The sequence below is a fragment of the Diadema setosum genome, chromosome 17, assembly GCF_964275005.1.
Source record: "Diadema setosum chromosome 17, eeDiaSeto1, whole genome shotgun sequence".
NCBI lineage: Eukaryota > Metazoa > Echinodermata > Echinoidea > Diadematoida > Diadematidae > Diadema > Diadema setosum.
In genome coordinates, this window is record NC_092701.1 from 11,525,457 (window position 1) to 11,547,988 (window position 22,532).

Below are 22,532 nucleotides of genomic sequence, written 5' to 3' on the forward strand. Positions count from 1 at the left end.
CAACATGTTTATGCATTGTTTCTTTTCCATAAATATATCTTTCTAAGAACAAGGAAGCAGGAATGACAAAGAAATTCAACACGAAATGTACCAAAGCTGCACTCTTAATGAGAAATTCATGAAAACACTGGCTTCCGGGGATCCAGATATTGAAGTTCAAAATCGAATAGAATTGAAGTGGCAAATGTACCACACCAATCATTTCTTAACATTACTTATCGTAAGTAAATATCTATAAATCGTCGATCTTGAAATCGGTGTACGCGTCGTAACACATACCGGGTATGTATGGCTGAAACCTGAAGGAGACAGTCATGAAATCAGTGATCATGTGTTTTCATCTTCGTCGGTTTTCATGGACTTCCTGCAAGAAGAAGAAACAGTAAATGTGAATGATATGAATCTTTATTTCAATTTCACACTTAGGTCCTCCATTAAACGGCACACTGTCCATCAGGTTTCATGAGCGAGTAGACATTCAGAACCAAACATCCCTCGACATCGAATGTCAGGTGATTTCAAAGGACAAACCCTTTCCGGCTATCGAGTCTTACGTCATCTCGGCTGATGACGTCATTTTGTCACGTTCTTCATCTCCTCGCACTACCATATCACCTCGTCCTAGATGGTGTATCCTAGTGTCTTGTGTTGGAAGCAACGGGATTGGCGAAACAACAGCATCCACGATATACTGTCCAAGAGGTAATATCAGGTGTTAAGTCACCTGTAACAAGTGTGTCCTATACTCTTTTAGATAGATAAAACTAAACTAAGTTTGAAGCATACACACCCGAAATTATCACTTCAACTGTGTAATTCTTTAATTTGACTGTTTTCAAAGATCCGCCTGTCGCCGATATAATATCTGTGGAATTCCTTGAGAAAAGATTATCCAGCAGTGCAGTTTTCTTATCCATCACTTGTCACGTGGACTCGCGAGACCAGCCGTTTCCTCGTCTGCACACTTTCATCATCCAAACGGAGACTGGGACGGAATCTAACTCCAGCTCTCTGATCCTATCACCACGTCCCGAATGGTGCATGAACGTCACTTGTATTGGTCAGAATGACTATGGATCGACTTCTTCTATCGAGACCTACTGCCCAAGAGGTGAGTTGGTGGAAATAGTACGGCACTTTTATTGGTCAGAATAGGTACGGGTCGACTTCTTCTATCGAGACCTATAGCCAGTGATAGCCCGACAGATGAGGGGATGAAAGTAGTAGGATTGTAAAATTGCATTGGTCAAGATGACTACGGGTCGACTTCTGCTATCGAGACCTACTGCCCGACAGGTGAGGGGATGAAAGTAGTATAGACACTTGTATTGGTCTGAATAGCTGTGGGTCGACTTCTTCTATCGAGACCTACTGTGATGCCCTAGAGGTGAGGGGTTGATGATAGTTTAGGATACTTGTATTGGTCGACTTCTTGAATCAAGACCAAATGGCCTAAGAGTTGAGGGAATCAAAGTAGTAGGATACTTCTCTTCATTAGAATGACTATGTGTCGACCTCTTCAGCGAGACCTATTGCCCGACAGGTGAGGGGATGATAGTAGTGGGATACGTATTATAGTGGTCATAATGACTATGGGTCGATTTCTGCTCTCGAGACCTGGTGCCCAAACCATTCAGTGTTGAAGTTTATATGCAATCTAGTGCGCAGGAGATCGCGCATTCAAGCACATACTGTAGTAACATAAAAGAATAGTCGAAAATTGCTTCATTGATTGATTGATTGATTGATCAGGTTTATTGCCATCCAAAAAACACACAGACGGGTGAAAAGTCCGAAGACTTATAATTCCCGTTTACAAAACAAATTATACACAAATACGTGAAGATACCTTTTACAATATACAATGCAAAATATTGTTATCACAAAACAAAGATTGAAATGGGAAACAATCGTTACCAAAAATCTACGAACAAATAAAACAGGCACCCCAACAACCTCATACATTGTAGATTGCACTGTATAATACTCTTTGTACACATATACAGTTGTATCTCCATCTATTTTTCCTTAGTTTATATTTCATATCAAAAACAGCCTCTCCTTTTAGTCACATCCAAGGGGAGTGGATAATGTTCAGCGAATTTCAAATAACACAGATTAATCCACAGGTTTGTATCTATCAAAAATATTTCAGCTTACACAAAATTTACGTTACCAGGCGCTTATACTCATCAATAAATACTTTACATTTTAATAAAATAAGGTAATAACCCTACTGATCGTTGAGACCACATACACACACACACACACACACACACACACACACACATACACACACATACACACACATTCACTCACTCACTCTTAAAACAGACACACCTTAAGATTATCAAAACAAGCATTCCAAAATAGCCACACACGCATTGCAAATTACACATCCTGAACTATTGAACAATGAAAAAAAAAACCAAAACATACTCATTGCATTCAAAAACAAAAGTACACAAACAGCACATTATACATTAATTCAAAATCAACAACTTTACCAATATTCAAACCTACCCAGCACTATATATTTAAAGTGAGTAAATTATCATCAATCAAAGCTGTGAAGTACATGTACATTGGAAACACACAATATAACATGTAAATTATCATTCACATTCACATTATACCCTTAAGATTCTCCAGATTCCCCAAATTTCTTACATCTTTGGGTTTTATACCTGCTGAGTAAAATTAAGATTCGAATCCCAAAACTGTGGATGATAATTACAAATACAATAACAAAAACATGTATACACTGCCCAACAAATAAAGATCATTGACCAGTATGGCCTTCAACAGTCGAAATTCACCAAGATTAACAAATCACATTTAACCGGAATCTCTAAGTGATACACTGGTCCTGTTATAAGAGCCTGGTGGCCGTACCTGCAAACCATAGAACGTCACATGTACAGCTGTATGACAAAAATAAACGCCCATCAGATAATATAAATATAGACCACAGTAGCAGGAACAAGAATGCAAAGCGAAGTGAGATGAAAACGGGCAATATCTAAAAATTCAACTATTCAATAATCGAATGAAATATGGAATGGGAGATTGTCTGTATCGTTCTGTTCTCGTCCGAGGAATGGCAAGTTGTGAGGCATTACGAAGATGACGTCCGGCAGCGGATTCTCTTCTCTCAGGCAGAAAATGACGATGTTTGGAGTTCAGCAATGACCTTGCAAAGTTTATAGCTAGCTCAAGCCGTCTCTCCTCAAGCAAAGGGATGCCTACAATCTGTAGAAATTCACTGTAAGGTCTCAAATTTGGGTAGAAAATAATTCTCAAAGCCCTCCTCTGCACGCGTTCAATGCTGATAGACTGCGCATTGGTGATGCCGGATGTCCAAACAGGGGCAGCAAACTCAAGGGTCGGCCGAATGTAGAGCTGATAGACGGTAACCAAATCATCAGTACTTACGCCATTTCTTTTGAGTTTGGTGAGAATGAACAGTCTCCTGGAAGCATTTGAAATCATACGCTCCACTTGTTGATCCCACTTTAAATCATCTTGGAGAAGGACCCCCAGTAACTTAACCGACGAAACGCTTTCAAGCCTTGATGAGTTGATTTCCAGATGAAGAGGTTGTGGCTCCGTCCGCAGGAATGATATCTGCATTGATTTACATTTGGAGGCATTGGGAAGTACATCATTGTCATGACACCATGTAACCAGTGAATTAACATGAGCTTGCATTTCAGATGACTGTGTCCTCTTTACTACTTCGACCAGAGTCAAATCATGAAAATCATGAAAATTGACAAATTCTTGCCGTAGGTAAAATATCATAGTTACATTTTTCATATTCTTTTCAGCTAAATCGCTTTAATGTGTGTATTATTTTCTCGTCTTTAATGACTACGACTTTTATAATATTACTTGCTGACGGATCATATCTAGAGGCGTTTATTGCTTCTTTTGTTTTTGGCTCCTCTCTCTCTCTCTCTGGAACACATGTTATCAGATCCACCTCGCCCTGAAATAATCAACATTCAACTGGAAGAGAAACTGGGCAAAAATAACCAACCAATATTGGTCATAAACTGTCACGTAAATGAAACGATTGTGCTTCATCCTCCACTGCATACTTTCGAAGTCAAGGTTGGAAAGAAGACTGTATCATTGTCAACCAGGCCATCGACCACTATATCGACAAGGCCTGAAAGCTGTACCGTAGTAACTTGCACTGGGACCAACGATCTCGGTTCGACAAACACTACGGAAACATATTGCCCTACAGGTGAAGTAGATTCAAATCAAATCATTCGCGTGCTTGTGTCATAGATGTGCGTGTTTGTTTTGCTTAATTGTAATTTACATGTACGTATATGTATAATACTTACATGTTATTTTCAGTCAGGGGCGTCACCAGCTTTTTTTCAAGGGGGGCGCGTTTTGACACTATATGTAACGAGATTTATTTTACAGTTATTTGGAATTTAGGAAGTTCTCAATCCCCAAACTTGTAGTGTTTTTTAAGGGAAACCAAGCGGGGAAAGGGCACTGGCGTATCTAGGATTTCATCTTCGGGGGGGGGGGGGGAGCTAGGGTGTGTGAGGGGGTTGTCCCCCTCCCACCGTGAGAACTTTTTGCATTTTGATGATGTGGTTGGTGCAGTTTGATGCATGTTTTTCCTTGTTTTATCGACTTGAAACAGTCCAACTTGTTTAAGGTAGCAGTATATTTTGATGTAGATTATTATTGAACAATTTGCCTATAAAATAGTATCATCAAAATAAACTTCCTGTTTTAGTATTTACACTGAATATCATGAACGCGACCAAGCAAGAGCGAGCAGAGCTGACGAGGGGGGATGGTGTGGGAGGGGAAGTCCCCCTCCCACGGTGAAAACTTCTTGCGTTTTGATGTTGGAAATGGTGCAAATTGATGCATGTTTTTGTTTGTGTTTATCGACTTGAAACAGTCCCACGTATTTAAGGTACTCGGTATATTTCGATGTAGATTATTATTGAACAATTTGCCTATAAAATAGTATCGTCCAAATAAACTGATGTCATGAACGCGACCGAGCCCGAGCAAGCGGAGCGAGCGAGGGAGAGGGTGTGGGAGGAGGACGTGCCCCTCCCATCACGGGGAGAACTTTTTGCATTTGACGTTGTAAATGGTGCAATTATTTGATGCATGTTTTGAGTGTTTTATCGACTTGAAACAGTCCCACTTGTTTAAGGTATTTAGCAGTGGCGTACCGTGGGTCAAGACATGGGGGGGGGCACCTCGTGGAAAAGTAATTTTGAGGGTGTGTATCAAGTGTATGCTTGTGCGTGCGTGCGTGTGTATGTGTGTGTGCGCGTGTGTGCGTGCGCTGTCAGTCTGGGGACTACAATACATAACGGAATGTGATACATTCCACAGCGCAGTCATTGAGCAACATTATAAGTTTTCCTTACATCAGGAGAATGGCATAACGATTAGATGCAAGCGAGCTTGAAAATTTTTGACATTTTACAGTCCAAAAACTGCCGTTTCTAGCTATACTTTTTCGCTTAGGAAATTAAGGGGGGGGCGCACCGGGCGCAACTGCTGGCAATTACTGACAGCAACATCTAGGAGAATGGCATAACGATTAAATGCGAGCGAGCGAAGCGAGCGAGCTTGAAAATTTTGACATTTTGCAGTCCCCAAACTGCCGTTTGTAGCTATGTATTTTCAATTCGAAATTAAGGGGGGACGCATCGGGCGCAGCTGCTGGCAATTACTGGCAGCAACATCAGCAGAATGGCATAACGATTGAATGCGAGCGAGCGAAGCGAGCGAGCTTGAAATTTTTGACATTTTACAGTCCCAAAACTGCCGTTTGTAGCCATATTTTTTTCGTTTTGAAAATTAAGGGGGGGGGGGGGGCGCACCGGGCCCAACTGCTGGCAATTACTGGCAGCAACATCAGGAGAATGGCATAACGATTAAATGCGAGGTTGAAAATTTTGACATTTTACAGTCCCAAAACTTCCGTTTGTAGCTATATTTTTTCATTTGGAAAGTAAGGGGGGGGGGGGGGCGTACCGGGCGCAACTGCTGGCAATTATTGGCAGCAACATCAGGTAAATGGCATAACGATTAAATGCAAGCGAGCGAAGCGAGCAAGCTTGAAAATTTTGACATTTTACAATCCAAAAACTGCTGTTTGTAGCTATATTTTTCGTTTTGGAAATTAAGAAGGGGAGGGGTGGCTCCCTGTGCGCCCCCCCCCCCCCCCTCCGATCCGCCACTGGTAGTCAAGGGTGTCGGTTTAATCTCATGATTGGGGGAGGTATGACCAGCGAGGGGGCGTCGAAGTGACCAAGCGGGGGAAAGATGTCGAAAATGTGAACTTTAGAGCATCCCCTAATTGTGTGTGTGTGTGTGTGTTTTATATACATGGAAAAGTTAGGAAATAGCCTAGGTGTCAGTTCTCCGTACGGATGTACAGTACAGTCGATAAATAGTAAGCACTGTAGAATACCAGTAGATATGTATATAATCAGTGCTGCCAGAGCCCGGGGTGCGAATTGTTTTTGCCCACGAATTTTTTGTCCTTGGTACAAAATAAGAAAGAAAAATATATATTTAAAAAAAAAAAAGAATAAGTATTAGCGTCCGGCGGTGAGGTCGCTCGCAAACTGAAGTGGTGATTTTTTTTTTTTTTTTTTTTTTTTTTAAGGGTCTGAAGGGGGGTGCGTTCGCACCCAACGCACCCCCCCTGGTGACGCCCATGTCAGTCTGTTCGGTTCATCGCTATAAACACACGATGTCATTACGAACACCTATGATAAAAGATATCAATTCAGTCTGTACGGTTTACAACTACGTCTACCGGAAATTTTGCTACCTGTAGAAACGACACGAATCTCCTTAGTAAACAATAGTGACAGATTAATGGAAAAGAGTAATAATTTATGAAAACATAAATAACAAAATGAATACTTGAGAGAAAAGCTTCTTTTTGGCTTGTCCTTTACAGTTCAATATTTGGGTATCAAACTTTCAAGAAACCAAATTATTTAGGTTGCAATTAGGACACAGAGAAAAAGGCTCCATAGCAAAGAGAATAAGAGAGAGAGAGAGAAGAGAGAGAGAGAGGAAACAAAAAATAAAAAAAGCATCACTTGTCCAGCATTATATCAGATACAGAAGTAGTTGCCCAATCAACCAACGGAGGAGAATGTGAACTTAGATTTGACCATGGAGGTCTACACGTTTCAAAGCGAAACTTTACAAGATATTTTGAAAGTTAAAACTTGGTGTCATAACTAAATCTCTCAGTTTACTAGAGAAGTAAGAGAAAGAAGACAGAACAAGACGGATATACAATATCGAGGATTACAGATAAACACAAGTTACATATTCAATTGTAATGTTCAAGTATACATTTGAAGAAAAAACTGTAATTTAATTCAATGACATCTGCGTGACAGACTCATAAATGTATAGCCTTATCCTATTCTACTATAGGGAGAGCTCTATACTGTCAAAAGTAACGTTCGGATTGTCGATGTTGATTAACGTAATCCATCACAGCTGAAGGTGTCAATGTTCATGAATCTTTTATCGTGTATATTGGCACTCAAGTTATTATGAACATTTGTGGCAGAAAGTCGTATCTTCCTTATTTCTAATGCCATTCACCCATTACACTTGATATTGATAGATCCACCAGAAGAAGGTCTGATTTCAATCCTAGTGGAAAACGACACGGATACCACCAATGTTAACATCACCTGTTTCATTGATTCGTCGGTTCAACCCAAACATCCTATCAACATTTTTGGTATTGAGGTAAACGGTGACAGCATGATCTCCTCATCGAAAAATGCGTCTGCCATTGTGACATCACATCAGAACAGGTGTCTTAACATCAGATGCACCGGAAGCAATGTCCATGGGTCAACGACCTCTCTTAGTTTGCATTGTCCCAGAGGTACGTGATGTCTGACTTTCTAAACACAGACAACGAGTGTGAGCCCTTATGATTCATTCAAAAGATGGCCGTGGAAAGCTCACCTGTTACTGAAATAGCTCACGCCCGGTTTACATTAAACCTTGTCAGCCATTGTCATCGTTACGCAAGAATTTATAGATGAATATTATAGAATAGAGACACACAATTTAATGTTATAATCTCCAAATTGAATTAGTCGTATAAAGAGCTGCTCTTTCATTCTTTTGACGATACTGTACTTCAATACTTTCAAAGATTTACGGCAGCTCGTCGCGTCTATACATACAAACTATGGTGGATGACGGTAATCCTCCGGTGTAAAAGAACTGGGAAAATAACTGCTATTTGTCATTTTCATTACTATTACTACACAGTGATTATTTCGAACACAATGAAGATTGCATATTTCATTCTCTTCATATTCAATCAACTTTATAATCTTTGTTGTTTACATCACCATCCAGCGTGAGTAGCTGCTGCTTTCATGAAGACAGGCATAAACTCTCTCAGACTTCACTGCACTCATACTCGCTTGTTTCTCCAATGTCTCCTGAATACCTTAACAGATGATGTGATTGAGATCAAGTTGTCCGAGTATACGTCCGATGACAATGTGACGGTTGTCGTAATTCTGTGTCACGTGACCGAAGAGTACCAGCCGCACCCTGATTTCCACCAGTACGTGATTACAGCAGACAACCTGACGCTCTCAAGAGGCAGATCTCCGTGGGTCTATCTCAGCCCTAAACCTGAGAAATGTGTCTCTGTCACTTGTAGCGCCCTAAACGACTTCGGTTTCATCACTGCATCGGAAAATTATTGTCCAACTGGTAGGCGTTTGGTGAAACAACATCATCATATGCAAATTTCCTGGATTTACTTACTTGTACTCTTTAATAAGACGAAGAATGATATAGAGCCATTTCCCGCTTTCTTTTCACGACTTACATATGGTAAGCTCTATATCATTAGGAATGGAATAGACCTGTATATTATTGTTCCTTTCTCAGAAGCTCAAAAATCTTATCTATGAAAGCATCTTTAACATATTTGTATACCACGCAAAATAATGGTGCCAATGTCCAAGTAAGAATTAAGTTTCCTTGGGATGTGCTTTGTTAGATCGGATGAAGAAAGAAGCTGTGAGAACTGAAAAATGCATGTCACTTTCAAATCGCTTAATAAAAGAATGAGAAAGGCAATTGTTTCGTATTCTATTTGAGTAGAATTTTAACGTCCATGTACGTACGGTATTCGATTATAAATAAACATGGCGGAGATATCATGTGTACAAATAATATCTGTTACATAACTTCTAAAATAAATATTAAAGATAATGCTGATGTATGATGCTTCGTGGTGAAATGAACTGCCATGTTTGTGTGACATGAGATAGGACTAGGAATTTAAACGTGGTTTTACACTGACTTGTATTTCACAGCAATATCAAATCATGGTAGCGACCACTTATTAGAGAGGCGGTGAGAATTATGTAACACGTTTCATGGCGGGACGTTTTAATTTCGGTGTTGTGCATAAATTTACAAACAAGAACCATAATCTGATGAGATTACAAATTGTTGTAAAAAGACCGCCTTTTTCATAACATCCATTTCTGTCTATCTGTCTGTCTGTTTCTCCAGACTACGTACATGTGACTGGAATCCTGCAAACAATGTCGACAACGTACGCCCTCCTCATCGTCCTTTTCGTTCTCGGCGTTGTGGTGTGCGTCGTCACCGTCATGCAGAGGAAGAAAGACACGCCCGAAGTAACAGGTTGGTTTGCAATCTGTGACAGAAAAGAAGTTTCATGCGAATATACAGTTTTATCCCGGCTTTGTCTTTATAGGACATTTCATTTGGAAACAATTTAGATACAGGCAACAATGTTTGTGAACTTAGTCTGAGCTACATTTGAGAAATCTTAGGGCATGTAAGCAAACGATCGTCGAATGGCAATTCTTTGACGAAAGGTACAACCTAAAAGGCTGGGCAGAATACATCGAAAATATTTAAGAGGGAAAGCCTTAAACCTTCAGGACACATTTTGCTATTGCGAATGGAATAGGTAGCATTCGTTGGAAGAGAGAAAAGCGTTGAGCTCCTACTAGGGATACGCAGATAGTACCCAACTCAAAGACATTTACTCATTGCCTTCTCATTTAATCCCCAAACATACTTAATTTCAATAGAAAACAATAAAATTAAGAAAGAAGAAAAGACGGTATGAACACTTTAGTATTGGTAACTCATTCCATATGAGATACAGAAATCCCAAATTAGCTGTCTAGATCAATAGGCCAATTCCTTGTTTACTTAGAACCCGGAGACTTCAATTTTATATTGATCTTGTTTTTACTTTAACTTTCATTCCCAGTCATTTTTCCAGTTTTGCTCAGAAATATATGTCACCCTTTCTTTGTCATAGAGACAAGCATCTCTGTATCCCTAGACTTATGTAATGCATGTATAGTAGAAGAACAAATCAGCAACACGTTACTGTTTGTAGGTATAAGTCATTAAACATTGCATGACATGTTTTCCTTGTCTTTCAGAACGACTTTATGAGGACAAAATCTTGAACTGAGGACGCTGGACACATGGAAAAGATAACAAAAATGTAGTGCACTTTGTAATCTCAGACACTGTAGGAAAAAGTACGACCTAGTCCATATTCTAACTAGGTGCTTGAATACACTTTATAGTACATACATCATAATCCAGAGCAAGCTCTTCTCTCACCCGTCCCAACACCTACCTCGTCTCCAGTAGATATAAAGTGACTTGAAAAAAAAAAGAACAAGTCGGAATGTCCTTAAAAGGAACTTACCAGTGAGACGCTATCCATCTGTTTTAGTGTAATCTCACCAATGTTTTCACATAGTATTATGAGGGACCGACCTAACATAACGAGGTAAAAAATCAAAGTGTGTTATAGCTTGTACAAGTTTAGATATGTAGTTAATAACTTCTTTTCAACACTTTTGAAAAAGGTATACTTTGTACCCCAATCATCCCGTTATTTTAATGGGATTAAAGGCAGGCATCTTCTAGTTACGTTCAGAATATATCTGTAGATGTGATCTCATCAGTATTTTCATGTGAATTACGAGGGACCAAACATACTATGGCAAAATCTGAAATCAAAATTTTGTACAAGTTTAAAGACGTAGTTAATAACCTCTTTTCACCACTTTTGAAAAAGGTACTTTATACTCCAATAACCGTCCCGTTTATACTCCAATAACCGTCTAAAGTCATCGTACAGTTCCGTCAAGAATACGTCTCCTGCAAAAGGTACATTTCCAGTTTGACCGTGGTTTGAATATAATGGTATGACCTTCTAGTCGGCTGCCATTTCTTGCTACAATAAAACCACTAGTGTTCCAGAGCCCCATCATAATTCACAGCCCCTTTCTTTAACTCAACCGTATCTATATCAGCTGTACTTTTTTCTCTGTAAAGTATCAAATGTTCGCGTTATTATGTTCTTGTAAACTAGGCATCTATATAAGTGTGATTCAAGCGTCTGTACATATTCCATACAAAGAAGTTATTTCCAGAATATTTTGCTTCACTTTGGATATAATCCTCGACTATGCAAATATTAATCATTGTTTGATATATTTGACTGCATGTATTGGAACAAACAAAGGTGAAATTAATAAACTAATCCCTATGATCGTGTGATGTAAAATGTATAATAAAACTATCAAACATATTTGTTTTTTTTATTCGTATTAGTCATAGTAGAAGTAGTAGTAGTAGTAGTAGTAGTAGAAGAAGAAGGAGAAGAAACGGTACTGAGAGTGGTAGTTTTAAGAATTCAATATTTTAGTCATAATGTTGTTATGGAAGCGATTTCTTCGTCCGAAATACACTTACGTACATGCATACCATGTGGAGTTTTCGTATATTTGATTTCCGCTTAGTTTCATCCATTTCGTTTTCTTGTAGTTGTTCAAAAAATGTCTGTAGCTATTGTACACTGGTAATATATAGCTGTAATTTTTCCACCGCTGGTGGCGCAGGGCACGGGAGTCATCTATAGGGCTCACACCTGTAAATAAAATGGAATGTCCCAGACCCCTTCACAAATTCGTACCAAAGATACCAGAAGAAATGAAGAAAAAAATTGATTAAAAATCAATTGGCAAAAAAATGAATAGCTGCAGATATTGAGTATGAATTCCTCTACAAACTTCATTTTGGTTGGAAGATGACAGCTTTTCTCATGGAATTTGAATGGACTATATTTCATTGGGTGCATGTGCAGAAAAGAGGTGATTTTTTTTGTGTGTGAAAAGAACTCGTAGTCTGGCTTTGCGGACCCTTGGACAGAGTTTGAGCTGAAGAAAACCCGCCTTGGAAATTTGATGGATGACAGGGTATAGCTCACTTATCCAGGGTAGTGAAGATGAAACACCTCATTTCTCCCAGCTATTTTTTGAATTTTTGAATTTTTTGAATATTGAATTTTAACACACATCTCTATGGGGAATTATTTACCCGTGTGAGCCCTATAATATGTCTTACCAGGCCAAGGAGGAATGTGACATGATTAAGTCGTTCTGCAGAGTACTGTATACAAATGATAAATCGTGCAGGAATCGTGCAGGACGTGTCATGTGAGCATTAGAAATCCGTTCTACGAAATCGCACACTGCTGTGAAGTTATGTTCATCCACATTTGTTTTTTAGGATCTTGATTTTACTATTACAAGGAATGTCACAATAGCAAGTAAAACGAATTTGCCATACTAATATAGTAACGCATTATTAAAACGAATTCTGGTAATGCTGTTGAGTGTATTTTTTTTGTTTGTGTGTGAGTATACATGTGCGTGTTTTGAGCCTGTGTATGTTCACTGTAGCATGATGGTTTCATTGTTTAATCTTGGACCTGTTTCATAAAGAGTTACAATCGATCTTAAGCATGATTTATTTAGTGTGACAGTTTCACACCATCCGAGAACGGGACAAGAAAACAAAACAAAACAAAACAAAACCCTCTCGATTACAGAGTTCAACCTGTGAGCTGAAAATGAAAAAGATTCAACTTACGAACTTTTTGTGAGTAGTGACCCCGACATGGTGAAGTAGCTCAGCAGAGAGTAATATTCAAAGTTACATTATCCCTTCCTCTCGCAGAACTGTTTTATACACGACTTGTTTGTGGATGTGCGTTAGATAAACACCTATATTATGGAATGGCTGTGTGTGTGTCTGTGTGTGTATGTGTGTGTTTATGATATATGTGGATTTGCAGTTAACATTGCGGACTTCCGTCACTATGATAATATCTATGACTATGCTTTGTATTTCCCTTTAAAGGGATGGTATAGTTTTGGTTAAGAAAGGGGATTCAGATTTTAACTTTTTTGCGAGATTATTAGAAACCACTTATGAAATATTAAAGAACATACGATTCTTAGAGGAATTCAAAGTTTATTTCAAGAAAATTGGCTTTGAAATGACTTAGATATTCAAAAAGAAAGTAAAACAAACTGGTGGGACTCACCTTTTGTTAGGTCCTCTTTGGTTTTGTTTTGTTTTGTTTTTTTTTTTGGATATCTCAGCCACTTCAAAACCATTTTTTCTCAAATAAACATTGGATTCTTCTCAGAATTGCATGCTCTTTAATTTCCTAGGAGGTTTCTCATTATCTTACAAAGAAAATTGGAATCCTGAAGCCCCATCTCAACCAAACTATTCCATCCCTTTAATCTAAGTATGATTGGGCAGAACATGGTAATGATAATTCATGAGTATTAAACCGTACCTCCATGCTTGAATGCCGGTGCTTCCATAAATCTGGAAGTGTTTTTCCGGGTACCTGATTATCAAAATGCATTAACTAACGTCGTAGAATTTATGTTGTAGAAGTTGGACAAGTGTGTGTGTATGTGTGTGTGTGTGTGTGTGTGTGTGTGCGCGCGCGCGCTTGTGTGTGGCTGCCATCCCATCCTTTCCGATTCTTTCATTGTGCGCCTCTTTTCACATGCTACGCATCTTTAGAAATGAACTAAAAACTGAGACAGATACAACATTCCCATTTTCAAGAGAGTAATGTCCTCATTGTTAGGAGAAACGAACATATCCCATCAATTATCTCGAAAAGAATTTGTCTGTTGATCATAAATGACATTGTATGACAGATTTTTCACTACTAAACGTCATACGCAGTATAAAGAGAGCAGACTGCATGCATTGTGTCAAATGCGGAAGTAAACCACGGCTGGTCTAAAATTTGAACGGGTTGAGTGAAATGTGTTTTGAAACTGAATAGGGAGGGGAATGGGTATCATTGATGTGGTGTCAAATGATGGTTCTTTGGCTCTCTTACAAACGCATCTCCTGGCAAAGTCAATAAGAACTGATTCCTGTGTTTTGTTAGGTAATACGAAAGAACAACAATCCAATGCGTGATATTACGATATTCCGAAATCTTTGGCTGTATGTGTTAAGTGATATCCAATCATGACTTAATGTTCCAATCCAAAGAGGAAGTTCGATTGATTTATTCATTTTATATGGACGCAATGAATGTACAACCACAAAGCGGTGAAAACTTAAGCAAATTGCACAATTATTCTTGTAAATTTAAAACAATATATTAATTATTGCATTGATTTTACTCTGGCTGCTATTCCTGTCTTAGACCCCAAAAAAAAAAAACCCACAAAAACATAGAAGTCCCAGTCATACCATGCAAAAATGTGACAAAAAGCACACAAACTTGATTTTTATTTTTCTGTTTTTAAGCTAAATGAAAAAGACACACATTCACGGCCCCAAACTGAATAAATTCAGAACTTCTTTCTAATTGAATGCAATTAGGAAACCTGGTTGCTTATTTACGAATTTGAATGACCGACGAGATTCCGTCGCCAGCTTGAGAAGAATTTGAATGCTCATTGCTGAAATATGTGCTCCTCTCTTAAATTTGAATGCTCCGGTAGTGAATTTGAATGCTCCGATGGTGAATTTGAATGCTTCGATAGTGAATCCAAATGACCGGATTTTGAAATTGATTCTTAATTCAGTTCTGCGAGCGTGGAATGCGTGAAACTGAATGCTCGGAATAAGAACTTGAATGACAAAAGTATGCAATTAACTGGGAAAACCTATACTAGCAGAGTCATAAAATAATTTCACTCAAGAATTAAACAAATGAGAGAAAATCCTAGACAGCATAGTAATGAAGTAAATTTCCCGTTTTATTTTGGATTTACGTACAAATTAATGATGAACTTCTGATGACCAATAAAAAAGAATTAACAAAACATCTCAGACATTTCGGTGGTGTGCTGATAGGAGTTGTTTTATACCAATTCAAGCTTTATGTATAAAAGCGATATCTTTTACATTCTTATAGAGAAATAATTGATCTTATAAGAAACAGCAGGAATATGTGTCCTTTTGATATTAAGTTGATATTCAGATTTGAAGTTTTTCCTTACAAAACAAAATAGACTTATCACAACTCTGCAGTAGTCTAGGAAATTGATGTTATGGTGGTGTGTGTGAATTTGTCCATCTAAATACACGAAGGATTGGAGGTACAAAGAAGAAATAAATCATAATGACGATAATGTGTTTCTCCACTAACTTTTTGAGGCAGTGTTGCGAAGTATCACAGAGTACTTCGTCAGGTGTACTGATACTTGATGGACTTTCTCACATGGCTGCACTAAATGAGGGTCTAAAATTGGTCAGCTCTCATCAGAAGTATCCACACGTCAACAAATTTACACGCATCACATCAGGATGCTTTGCCTGTTTGTTTATATTTTTCTCATTTCCTATACTATGTATAAAATGCTGTATTTTGTAATTGTATGTTTTTTATTACACTGACTCACAGAAGAACAGCCATTGGCTGAAGCGAGTGACCCGTGGTGACGTAAAATAAACTCAAAGTTAAACTAAACTCAACAACCTGAATCTCTAATGGTCATCTATTATTATGTTGACAATGTAACAAGAAATCATACACGTCGTGTTGAATTTTGAAACCAGGATGTACCGTATTGATGACACATGTTGGCATCGGGTTAGTCGTTGTTACGAGCACACAGGAAACAGAGGTTCATGTATCAAATTGATATACTTTACAATACCAAATAATTTACACCTCTATTAAAGTGTCACGGCGCAAAAATAAAATAGTTCCACATATAATTATTCACATAGAAAGCCAGAACAACTACATTCATACTGGAAAGGACGATGATAGCTTTCGCATATTTATATTTAGTATATTACGTCATGTGTAATGTTTGTTGGGCAATTGCTTTGAACTGTAATATAAGTTCTAAAAAATAACTGCAAACGCGGATCAATCTTATGTAGAAATAGTGTGCGATGGTCGAAAGGTCTACAAGCACGCAAGAATAAAAGACCGCCAGTGAAGGCGGACATCAGGCGGTCGAGCTTGCCGATATTTTAGCGCCGTATTACAGCATAAAGTGTTCGTTCTGATTAAATTTGTATCCATTGTTTCGACATTTTCAGGTTACGGTAAGCTTTCTATCACCATCCCCTATATCGGTAAGATATGAACATCAAAAAGCATGCAACTTATATAATCTTATCAAATTCAATGAAAGCTAAATTCTGCAGCCATTCCGTTAAGTTTTATACACTGTCAGTGTTTGCTGGTTTACATAATTTATTTGTAACGTCTCTTTTTAAGCACTAACAGCAAACTGTTTTCTGTTTTAATGTGTCACTGCAAAATAGCAATAACAACGTAAATCATTTTCGCTCTTTCAGTTCGAGCTGTTATCAAAGTTGCTGAATACTTGTATTTCTCTTTCCTTTTCTACCTTCTCTTTATCAGCAGGATTCATCGACGTTTGAGAATGATGGCTGATAGCCAAAGTTTATTCCTACTTGGAATATTTTCCATCGTCATCCCCTTTATTGGTAAGATATGAACGTCAAAACGATTTCATAAATCATATATATATATATTTATATTTATGCATGTACGTATATTTCACAACAAAATTAGTTTTGGACTTATTGTTCAATTGCCAATTCAGTATGTTGCTGTATTATATTTATTGTTGTTAATATTCCTTTTCTCAGGGATTCTTCTTCTTTTTATCTTAAGTCCATCAAGCTTTATTATTTTCTTTTACTCTCTTTTGCTTTTATCTTATTTAGATGGAACCAGCGTGACTCTGGAAGTACCAAGCCCTCTGACACCAAACCAGGAAGTTACGGCTATCTGTACAGCCGATAAAGTCTTTGGATCAGCACGCGTATTTTGGTACTTAAATGGCGTACAGATTACCGATGGCGTGCAAACAACCAGTACAGTGGATAGTCTGATCCAGTATTATAGAGAGTCTGAAAAAAAAATTTGGACATAAGTTATTGATAATTGAAAGTGTTAAATTGTATTGCTTAAGAGAAGCATATCTGAAATTCATAAAATTGTTACCAAGGTTTTTGTCATTTTCATGGTATTCTTGACAAACTGATTGGATTTTGGTACCAATTTCTGCCATCCTTCGCGCCTTCCTCTCCCTGGAACGTTGCCCAAAATGTCGCGTCGTCCTTCAAACCCGTGACGTCAGATGACGAGTGGGATTCCCTTTTGAGAGTCACTCAAGCTTAATGAAATAAACCAGAATAAGTCCCTATTGGAGAAGTTGAACGCAACGTGTACATGAGATGGACAAATCCATGACATGGATTAACCTAATGAACGTTGATATTTTGAACGAAACTATTTGTCAAATTCCATAACTTTCTTTTTTTTTCTGGTATTAGCTAAGATATGGATATCATTGCGATCACTAAGTTACAGTGAAAATTGACATTTTCCTTTTTCATCTCATCGCCCATAGTAATTTATGATAAGTGTTGGTAATTGATTTATTAGCGCTAATTATAACTGATATTCAGCCTATATTTTCACGTCTTCTTTTCCAAGATTTTACAATTCCTTTTTAGTTTTACATTCATTATTGTCGACGGTCTTTGCCTGTGTTCTTTCTCCTAAATCTGTCTAGAATATTCGATGAAAAATAAAGAATACGCCTTCTCCTGCAAATCAACAAGCACTCAAATATACACACTCACACACATACAAACAAAAAGAGCAATAAAAAGTTTAGTCGAGAATTAAGGTGCTCTTAATCCACTGCTCAAAAAAAGAGGATAATTTAGTCGCTGACTTCCCGTTGTATTCCGAAAGACATCATAAGCTTGTGGGTTCGTTCAATAACAATAAGATGCATAAAAAATCTCGAAGAAGAAAATTCGGTGGAATACCAAACAGATTCAGATTCGTACCGGTTATAAGGTAATAATAAGAACAATTGCTTGGGATATCAGCGATCTTCTACACACCTGAGACTAGAAATTTTTATTTTTGATAAAGACAATCTCGCTAAATCAAACACGGCATGCCTTCTAAACTAAGATGACATTGTTGGTAAGATACACCAATGTCAGCAACAACAATCAGCCAATGCGTTGTGCGCATGAGCAGAAAAAAAAAAAGGGTCAATTGCCATAACAGGCATGCTGGTTTTTAAATTGACTGAGATAAGCATGCGTGATGTATTGACTATTCTTGTAATCCCTATAAATATAGTGCTTGCCAACGCATCCACATGATAGGAACAAAGTGTTCAATACAGCCTATAAGTAGGCCCCTATTTGACAACAATAATGCAAAAACCTTGTTAATGCATTCAATGTGAATCAATAAAATGGATTATTCCCCAAGTATTAGTTGACGGAGGCTTTCTGGTCACTTCGCCTACGCCATTCTATTCTTTGTTTGAATATGAATTCCATAAATAAGTTACGTCGGGCAAGTTTATGCGCTATGTCGCTTTCAAAAGGGCCTAACCAACTAAGAAAAAGAAGGGTCATTTCCCAAAGTACACGTAAGCTGATCCCAACATTGCTTATTGATATACCTTTTATAGCGAAATGACGAGGGAAGGAGACCTGTAACGTACGAAGGCTTGACTACGCAATGAAGCAATTCACATTCCTTGGAAATTAAGAATTTGCTTTGATTTAAAATCAGGATTACCAGTTTGCTACACTGTGTGCACGAGCTAAAGGTATATGGCAGCGAAATGTTAAGATTTCTTTATTGTAACAAGAGGTTAAGATTAGTTCAGACATCAAGTGGGTACAAAGCATGCATTGGGCAGAGAGAACATAAGAAAACGTTTTTATAATCATGAAAGTGGAGCCAGACGTAATTCATTCAATGAATGAAAACTTCTTCCCTCAGTTCCAGCCCCAGATAATATCTGATGGGATACCCGAACTAAAGGAGGTGATTCATCATTATGGAATATCCGCTCCTCATCCGAATCAAAACACAGAGTCAACGATACATAATTCTGTGCGACGGAAGTGAACTCTCACACAGATTCATCACCACACTCTTTCAAATCGAATTTAAGGTACCGCGATTGAGTGATAGTGTCAGAAAAATACATGAAATATTTCGGTGATATCCCTGAGAAGATAATGTGTGAATATCGAAGCAGTGGTTCACTTCTTTGAACCAGAAAATACGAAAATACCAAGCACGCTCCCTCCATCTGATGTAACGCATCGAAGGCAGAAATTTACCACTCCCTTATCGGACTCTCTAAGGATATTATTATAGAGCGGACGACGTCAATTTGAAAATATGAATAAGATCAACTAATCTTTGTAGAACAAGTCCTGTTTACAACCAACCTTACATACATCATAATGTCACCTGACAAGGAAACCTCAAAGTATTTAAAATACATTCATTTCCGGTACATTTAGGGACTGATTTTTCTTCCTCCCATTTTGTGTAGTGTCTATGTGTCCATTGTTGCACTGGTTAGTTCCTAGCAAAATACGCTTCACTATAGCGACGCAAGATATGTCTCATTTTGCAGTCTTATCTTCTCAACACGAGCTTCATACATTTGAAAGCATGTCGCTGCGTATAGTGTTCAATACATCCAATAAGAGACATTACCACTGATTGTTACACTTCATATCAAACACGCTCAAAATAACTTTCTTTTCATTAATTCGATAATTTCTGATAAAGGCACGAAAGGCGACGGAAATGAACTTTGGCCCCATGCGGGTGAAAGGAGCTGTGATCCGTCTCATATTTTTACATCAAGCATGTATTTCTTTCCAGAGTGCTCAGTAAGCAAGATAGAAGTGCAGGAACTACTATTCACATTTTGAAATTTTGATATCACTTATGATTACCGTCAAATCTTCAGATTTTACGAGACATGCGACCAAGATTTCATCGGGAGTTAAAAGACTGAACAGCTTCCACTCACAACGGTCTACCTAAGGATATACCTAGGATGAAACGAAGAAGTTTTTGTTTATGCCATGATCACCTCCCAACCATCATCGCATATTTAACGTGATATCAATAAATCAAAACGATCATAACAGTCAAGACATGAAGCTCTTGTAAGCAATAAAATGGATTTGATCACTCTTTAGAGCTGATAGTTTTTCGTCATGCTCTAACGTTATCGGATGCTGTCCGTAAGTTACATACGAATGTCGGGTGTGTTTTCGATAGTGTAGAAGAGCAAAGAAGACATTAACTGCTCAGTAAGTACAACAAATCGATGCGAATTGGTAAACGCTTCCCTTTTAAGAGTGGTTAATATGAAAACTCTTTGTGTGAAGCTAAAAAGGACGAAATATCCTGTATTTTTGCCTCTGACTCCGCTAAAGCCTCATGCAGTACATCAGGGTTAATAATGTAGTAATATTAGGCAGGTTCTCCAACCATCTTCTATAATATCTCTTTCAGTTTGTTAAAACACAAACAAAAAAATACTGTTCTTTCATATACAGTGGCATAAGATAAAATGCCGACGTGTTTGAGCCAATAATAAGTCATAATAATCTGTTGTGAAAAGCGTGTCGATCGAGGACAGTACACACCACGTATCCTACACGTAGCAAAAGGAACATAACATTCTTTTATCAGCGTACTCTCTAAGGGTACCTAGCGATACTGGTAAATCTTTTCATCTTACACTTTTAGGTTTTGAAAAGGTGAGGTAGAAAGATAACAATACCTATTTTGTTATTATTACCTCTCTAGTCGGATATGAATTGGTGTGAGTTATGTAAAAGAATAAATCTATTCAAAATCAGGAGGTTTTTTCTGCCCTAGGATCCCGTAGGTTTGCGTGTGAGTTATGTCTTAACTCAAAATACTCATTCCTGTTTATTATGACACATTGACAGCCATGACTGTGTATTATGGGTCATTTTTGTAGTAAACAGCAAAATTGCTGCTGACTTTTAATCGTATTTCTGTGATTTTGTGACAGAAATTTGAAAGACACCATGAATCATTTTCGTCAAATAGATCAACTTTTCATCAATCTAAATGGTAATAATTAACGAATGTTATAGATCACTACATTTCCGACACAGTTTCTCTAAGGCATTAACCTGTGGGAGCATAATGTGTTGTAAAATTGTTTACTTTTGACTTCCTTCTTCATCACTTTTGTTTGTTTGTTGGTTTTTTCTCTATGAACGACGGAAACGAAAATATTTCCTGAAATGTGTTTCTATGAACAATTGTCCTTCATTTGATATACAACTAATGTGCAAAACGAAAGCAAGGTTAAAATATGAGATGTTATTGTATAGAAGATAAGTCTGAAGCTTGAGGAACAGTTTTCTGGAACATATTGCCATAGTATTTTGAGCAAAAGGGAAGGAAAGAACAACGAACGAGAGGCACTAATTTTGCAGATGGCAACAGACGCTCAGCGGCAACCTTAGTATTATTATCCACACAATTTTCGAGGAAGTCACTGCTCGCGGCCGTGCGACGGTAGAACTGGTGAGTACAGCGAAAAATGTGGATTCATTCCAAATATCCAGACTAACACACAAGCGAATAGATAGGTAGTTGTTTTCCGCGTGTTCATCAGTCCACTGAAGTTCTGACCGTGTATTTGCATGTCTGTTGATACATCTATTCCACCTGTTCACGCTACAAACCATGAGGTAAGTAACTAGGATTACAAAGCAGAACCCATTTTTTTAGTAAATTCAACGTTTTTAAACGAATTTGTTCATGTTGTTCTGAACATGCTGAAAGAGCAAGTCACTCACACAATATTCTGCGTTCAAGTGATATTGAACATGGAATTAGCTAAAGTTTAGTTAAAAACAAAAGAGAAAACCGATTTTCCCCAATGAGCATGACCACCTGCAAAGCTCACTGAGCTCACAAGAAAATGCATATGTGTTCATTTGAAAACAATTCTTTCGACCTACGATTACTAAGGTAATTGACATGTCATATTTTCCTTATTAATTTTGTTAAGGCTCTTTTAATGATAAAATGAGCTCTTAAAATGAAAATTATGAACTTCAGTTTAATACGATTACTCTAGCACGGCATTTGTTCAGCCTCAAGCTGTGTCTATAAAACTATTAGTTCATCTACTATGATAGTACTACATTTTAACTAACGTTTTCCTCAAACACAGAGCCCCTGTTTGCATGAAGGGCTGATTCTTTTCAATTTCAAACCCTGAATGTTC

General features: G+C 37.9%; 1 protein-coding gene across 1 annotated transcript in view; it reads left to right on the forward strand.

Annotated features, from left to right (window-relative positions):
• The window catches only part of LOC140241178 (uncharacterized), a 37,666-nt gene that overhangs the window by 4,656 nt on the left and 10,478 nt on the right, over positions 1 to 22,532 (forward strand). The window contains exons 4-6 of the mRNA XM_072320938.1: positions 842 to 1,111; positions 8,518 to 8,781; positions 9,595 to 9,729. Of these exons, the coding sequence (XP_072177039.1) occupies positions 842 to 1,111; positions 8,518 to 8,781; positions 9,595 to 9,729 (669 nt within the window). The remainder of the gene's footprint in view (positions 1 to 841; positions 1,112 to 8,517; positions 8,782 to 9,594; positions 9,730 to 22,532) is intronic.